The following is a 7,049-nucleotide window of genomic DNA, read 5'->3' as shown; positions in this document are numbered from 1 at the left end:
CTTCCCTGCTCCCTGTGAGTTTATTGTACCGTATTTTTCGGACTATAAGTCGCAGTTTTTTTTCATAGTTTGGCCGGGGGTGCGACTTATACTTAGGAACGAATTATGTGTGAAATTATTAACACATTATAATATTATTGATGTCATTCACGTAAGAGACTAGACGTATAAGATTTCATGGGATTTAGCGATTAGGAGTGACAGATTGTTTGGTAAACGTATAGCATGTTCTATATGTTATAGTTATTTGAATGACTCTTACCATAATATGTTACGTTAACATACCAGTTGGTTATTTATGCCTCATATAACGTACACTTATTCAGCCTGTTGTTCACTATTCTTTAGACATTTTAAATTGCCTTTCAAATGTCTATTCTTGGTGTTGGCTTTTATCAAATACATTTCCCCACAAAATGCGACTTATATGTTTTTTTCCTTCTTTAATGTGCATTTTTGGCCGGTTCGACTTATACTCCGGAGCGACTTACACTCCGAAAAATACGGTAGTGATATTGTTATTATAAACCCTAACGCAGACGGACTATTTATAGCGGCGCCGTGGTCACTTCCTGTCTGCTGTTTCCTCGCTTCCCTGCTCCCTGTCAGTTTATTGTAGATCATAAATCATGCATCTCACCTGAAAAGTAGATGGCTGAGAATATAATCTGACAAGTTGGGACACGTTAATCACCATTTAGGACCGGGAACTGGCGAGAGCGACAGGAAAAGCGCTTGTCCCCACTGCTTCTTCACCTAAATGGGAATATATGAACATGCGAGCAGTCGGCATCCTAACGTCAGCAGACATTGTACAGTAAGTGATGTTGTATTATGTTTGTTGGCACTTGTGAGTAATAATCAGTGATGAAAAAAAATAAAGCAAACGTGATGCGTTTATGAAATACGTCAATAAGGTTATTATAAATGTATATAAAAGCGTAATGGAGGAGTTTGGATGTTTTTTTTAGGAGAATTATACGGCTCCTATAGGCTCCATTGTAAGCTGACTTTTTATTACATTTATTTAATATTGAGAATACATTAAAAAAATTCCCCCGTCGTCGAGTCTTTCATATTGATTGTGAACGATAGGCAAAATTCCCCCCAAAAAGTGCAGATCCCCTTTTAAGATAAAAACATGGAATCGCACGGAAGCCGATGAGCAACAGGACTGAGCGACGGCCAAACGTAAAACCAACCAATGTGATGCTCGGAACCAAACAAAAAAACACCACAGTTGAGAGAGAGCAGATTGAAAACTAAACTTTCCTGTCGCTCGACAAAATAAACCAAAAGAAATATCTGTAAGAAACCACAACCTTTATATTCCCTCTACAATTATGTACAATTCGACTTTATACAAGTAAAGCAGTGGCGTGTGTGTGTGTGTGTGTGTGTGTGTGTGTGCTACGCCGAGCTGCTCTTGGAGAGGTTGGGGTAGATAAAGGCTGCCGTCACGGCGACCATCACTGCGATGACCGGCATCCAGGGGCTCCAGCCGCCCTGTGGACAAAGACAGCGAGGTTAGCGGCGGTGGCGGCGAGGGAGGAGGGAAGGGAAAGCGAGAAGTCCCCGCAAGGTCCAAGTATAAAGATTGTGTTTGTAATGCGGATGCTTGCGCAAACACGTCACTTGTTAACGTGAGTCACATTTAATTATGATTCTTCGCAGGACCAGTCAGGTCGGTAAAAACCTCCTCTCTGTTTGGGTTGATGATGTCATGGTCTCTTGTAACCTCCTTACAGCTGCTTGGTTGCCATGGAAAATGACCAGGAACGCATCATTTGAAAGGAAAATATAACAATATCAGAAAAAGAGCAGGCAGTTATCTACTTTGCCCATCAGTAAAAGGCTATTTGAATTATTATTACATGGTACAGTAACATTAATGGACGATATATTATGTAGACCTGGGCAATATTATGGAGGGTATTTGTGTCTTTATTCAAATTATTTTTTTTGACACTGAATCTATATAACCGGATTTTTTGCGTTTGAATTTTTTGTTTTACATCTTATTTAATAAAAAATAAAAAAAATCATCAATTTGATTTTTTAAAAAAAAGTCAGTGTTTTAAATTTCAGTGTAAAAAAATGAAGTGTATAAACTGTCAGTGTAAAAAAAATTCAGTGTATACAATTTCAGCGTGAAAAAATGTGTAAAAAATTTCGGTGTAAAGAAATTTGTGTATAAAACTTCCGTATACAATTTCAGCGTAAAAAATAAAGTGTATAAAATGTCAGTGTAAAAAAAAAAAATAAGTGTATAAAAATTCAGTATAAAAAAATTCAGTGTATACAATTTCAGCGTGAAAAAATTAAGTGTATAAAATTTCGGTGTAAAGAAATTTGTGTATAAAAATTCAGTATAAAAAAATGCAGTGTATAAAAATTCAGTGTATACAATTTTATTGAAAAAAAATAAGTATAAAATTTCAGGGTAAAAAAAAAAGCGTATAAAATTTCAGTGTAAAAAAAACAGTGTATAAAAATTCAGTGTATACTATTTTATTGAAAAAAAATAAGCGTATAAAATTTCAGTGTATACAATTTAAGGGTAAAAAAAAATAAGCGTATAAAATTTCAGTGTGAAAAAATCAGTGTATAAAAATAAATCTAAAAAAATTCAGTGTATACAACTTCAGCGTAAAAAAGTAAGTGTTAAAAAAATCAGTGTATAAAATGTATTCAGTGTATACAATTTTAGGGTAAAAAAATTAATTGTATAAAAAATCAGTGTAAAAAAATTAAATCTAAAAAAATTCAGTGTATACAACTTCAGCGTAAAAAAAGTGTATAAAAATTCAGTATAAAAAAATTCAGTGTATACAATTTCAGCATAAAAAAAATAAGTGTGTACAATTTCAGTGTTATAAAAAATCAGTGTATAAAAATTCAGCGCTGAAAATTTCAGAGTATAAAAATTTGCTGCTTCAAAAAGCAAGACTCACTTCCGGTAAATGAAGACTGAAGCAATCGATCCTGTCTCAGAAGCAGCCAACGAGGTGTCAAGTTTGAAGTCATGTGACACGGGTTTTGCAAAACTGCATAAAAAAGGCACTTAACTGGGCCACCTGGGCATAATACAACATAATTAACATTTCAATGGTTAGAAATTTAGCACTTTTGAGTGACATACGAAACTCTGCTTCATGCAGACCGGGCACGAACAGAGTGGCGCAGATTGGGCGGGGCTTGTTTACAGAGCGGCAAGTGTCAGGCGGAGGCAGAATTCTACAGCAAAATTGTGCAAAAAAGTGATATATCAAATATGTGATTTTTTTTTTTTTTTTTTACCCTATTGTAAATCCCACATTCTATTTTTAATGTACATTCTGACTGTAATACAATTCAATAAAATAACTAAAGTTCATGCCATTTTTGAGATGGTCTTTTTAGTTTTTTACTGAAAGAGACACTCAGAATGTATATAAAAATATATAATGAGGGATTTACAATAATAACCACGAACAATAAAACACTGAATATTGACAGTATATGAACGTTGCTCCAATTCTGCGGACCACCTCTTGACCGACATCTTTTATAATCAAACACGGGGAAAAATAAAGGCAAAAGGATAAAAAAATCCCATCCCCTTATTTGATAAAATACGGTTGTAGAAATCTGCCTCCGTCTGACAGTGAAGCAGCGCTTCTAATGGTCACGGTCACTCAAAAGTGCAGATTGTAACCATTGGAATAATTTCTATAGTTTGGAAATATCCAGCGGGCTGCATTGAAATGTTAATTATGTTGTGTTATGCCCAGGCAGCACAGTCTTTTTTATGTTGTTTTGAAAGACCCGTGTCACGTGACTTCAAACTTGACACCTCATTGGCTGTTTTCTGAGACAGGATCATTTGGTTCGGTCTTAATTTACCGGAAGTGAGTCTTGCTTTTTGAAGCAGCTGATTTTTATACTCTGAATTTTTTATACACTACATTTTTTAATACATTGAATTCTTTTACACTTAATTTTTATACACTGAATTATTTTACACTTAATTTTTTTACACTGAATTTTTCTGCACTGAATTTTTTTATACACTGATTTTTTTTATACACTGAATTCTTTTGCACTGAATTTTTTTGCACTCATTTTTTTATACACAAAATTTTTTATACACTGAATTCTTTTACACTTAATTTTCATACACTGAATTTTTTATATTCTGAATTATTTTACACTGATTTTTTTTTTCAATGAAATTGTCAGCATAATTTGATGTAAAAAAAAAAAAAATCAGCTCACAAAATTCAAATCCCAAAAAACTCAGTTACATAAATTCAGTGTCAAAAAAAAAAAAAAAAAAAGCGTTTGTAATAAAGAAACAAATCAACCTCTCTACAATATGGCCTGAAAATTAAATCTTTTAATTTTTTTCTCAAAAAATTACATTTATGATTGTTTCCCTTAGTTTTTAATGAAACCGATGACAGTGATAATTCAAAACAAGTTTTTCTTCTATTTGATCAAAAAACCGTCATTTGAAATGAGACTGCATCTTACTCTGAGCAACATTCTCATTTGTAAAATGTCGTTCTTTTTGGTCCGGATATAAATTCTTCTTTAGATGGAATAATTTTCAAAGAACTAAATTAAGACCCTCCTCTGTGAGGCAATACTTCTGTCTTGAAAAAAATACATTTGGAAACAAAAATGTAGCATTGCACATTGCATGCAAATTAATAATTATCTCCAACGTTGACATTAATAAAGTGCAAACTTAAAACTGAACCGGTTCATGGTACGACACAGGAAGTCAATTTTCAACGCGAGGCACATGCAGTGGGCGAACTTGTCCAAAAGATGGCGCAATAGCACAAACAATAACATATTTTCAGTGTCTCTGTCTGTGTTTTGTTGAATACGAAACATTATGGCCATTAGCAAATCAAAATCCATAAATTAGCTGCACCGTTTTATAAGCAACAGGGATCAAAGCGTTGGAAAAAGTAGCGGCTTAAAGTCCAAAAAGTACGCTAACTTCAAAAGTGTAAATAATCTTCCTAAAATAAAAATTTGACAGCAATACCGTAAACTACGGAGTGTAAGTCGCTACTTTTTTCATACACTTTATGAACCCTGCGGCTTATAAGACGGTACGGATAATTTGTGGATTTTTCTCAGATAACAGCCATAGTAAAAATAGTATTAAAAAAAAAGAAGCAAATACACCTAGAAAGTGTTTTATTGTTTGTACTATGTCGCCATCTTATGGACGAGTTGGCTCACTGCAGGTGTCCTTCCATTTACGGGTCGTGCTTTTAGTTTGTTTTTTTCAACCGGAGTGCCGTGTTCGGCTTACAGCCGTCCATAGCGTTTCTATTAATATGGATTCTTCATTCATCACGCCAAGCAACGTTTGTAAGGTCTTCAGTATAACTAAAACAGTTCATACATACTAAACCGCGCCATGTGTGATGTCTGTAGAAGTGTTTTCATGCATATTTGTACGTGCTATCGTAATGTAACCACGCTAGCGTCTTTAGCCGCTGCTAACATGTTAATGTTAAGTGTCTGTGTTAGTACTATTAACTTACGCCATTTTTTTTTGTTTCAGTTTCACAAATTCCTCAGTAAATTCACTAAAATGTCACCGTGCCATGCTAGGCGTTGTCAACAAACATGAATGTACCGTATCAACAAAACAAAGTTAAAATGTGAAAATTATAATTAGATATGTGCATTGTATAATTACAACACTCATTAAAACTGAAAATATATTACTAATAATTGACTAAAATAGGATGACAAAACTATTTAAATAAAAAAAATAAAAAAATAAAAAAATAATTAAAGTACCATTACAAAATGAAAAAAAATAAAATAAATTAAATTAAAAATAAATTAAATTAAAAATTAAACACTAAATCGAAATAAGTGTCTGACACAAGAGCGTAAACTAGCATGGTCATCTGTGACTAAGCTGCCAAAGAATTAGCTGATTGGAGAGCTAGCTCCCGCAGCTAGTGGGTCCATGACGATGACTTCTGTTTTGTTTGATCAGCCGTTTTACTGCCATGTTACAGACACCGTATGGAAACAATTTAGGTATGTAAATAAAGATTTACAGAATCCTTCGTATTGATATATATATGCGGCTTATAGATCGGTGCGGCTAATATATGTGGACATATTTATTTCTTCTAAAATGTAGTGGGTGTGGCTTATATCCCTGTGCGTATATAGTGCGGAAAATACAGTAATTTATCTTGTTCCATCCTTCACATAATTTCAAGGTTTTTTCTTTCCTGTGTGGTCCTAATATTACTCAAAAGGGAATAAAAAAGCAATTAGCAAACATTGAACAGCTGGCCATTGCGTTGTGATTTTTGTTGAAATGTTGATCAGCTGGGAAAGAAAGACATTCAAATACAATCTTTTTGGACCTTGAGGGGCTGCATGTGAGAAGTTAAATGTAGAAAAGATGTCATGATGAGAAGAAAAGGAGGCAAGCAGAGCGTGACATGCAAAGTGTTAAAAAGCAGCGTTAAAGAATGAGCGAGTGGCGGAAGGAATGAGACGTTAAAGACTCCTCTAACTCAGAGTGTTTTATTTGTCTTCCTGTGGTCAAATAAGTCACATGTTTGACCTGTGCACACTTGAGTGTTTGTTTGGAGTCCTTAAGGGGCAGAGGTCCTGGTGTGATGCGTTCAAAGAACGCTAAAAATGTCCACTTCAGGTCAAACACTCAGTATTTAAAAAAATAAGATGCTGTGTGGAAAGTTTAAACCAGGGGTGTCCAAACTACGGCCCGCAAGCGTCATCAATTTGGCCCGCGATACAAAGCATCGCACTGCCGAGTGCTTTTAAATTAATCTTAAATACCACCCGGGATATTGACATTGAGATTTGGATATTGTTAACAATGTGAGTAAATCAGATAAATGACCCTTGAAGGTATTTTGAATTAACAGCACAACAATTACTAATATGACACAATCCAAACAACCTTCCCTAGTCATGGCGCAAAAATAACAAAATGCAAATGACACATGGTCAAACAACACAACCTGCTCACTGAACATTGTGGATATTAG

At 34.3% G+C, this 7,049-nt stretch overlaps 1 protein-coding gene across 7 annotated transcripts in view; it reads right to left on the bottom strand.

Moving 5' to 3' along the window:
- Positions 1 to 350: 350 nt before the first annotated feature.
- Positions 351 to 7,049, bottom strand: part of slmapa (sarcolemma associated protein a) — a 117,651-nt gene continuing 110,952 nt past the window's right edge. For all 7 annotated transcript variants that reach the window (XM_062038190.1, XM_062038191.1, XM_062038192.1 and 4 more), the window contains one exon: positions 351 to 1,506. In XM_062038190.1, coding sequence (XP_061894174.1) covers positions 1,411 to 1,506 — 96 coding nt within the window. In that variant the 3' untranslated portion in view covers positions 351 to 1,410. The remainder of the gene's footprint in view (positions 1,507 to 7,049) is intronic.

The sequence above is a fragment of the Entelurus aequoreus genome, linkage group LG26 (genome assembly GCF_033978785.1).
Source record: "Entelurus aequoreus isolate RoL-2023_Sb linkage group LG26, RoL_Eaeq_v1.1, whole genome shotgun sequence".
Taxonomy (NCBI): Eukaryota; Metazoa; Chordata; class Actinopteri; order Syngnathiformes; family Syngnathidae; genus Entelurus; species Entelurus aequoreus.
Note: the sequence above shows the minus strand (reverse complement) of the source record. Positions and strands in the feature narration are given on the sequence as shown.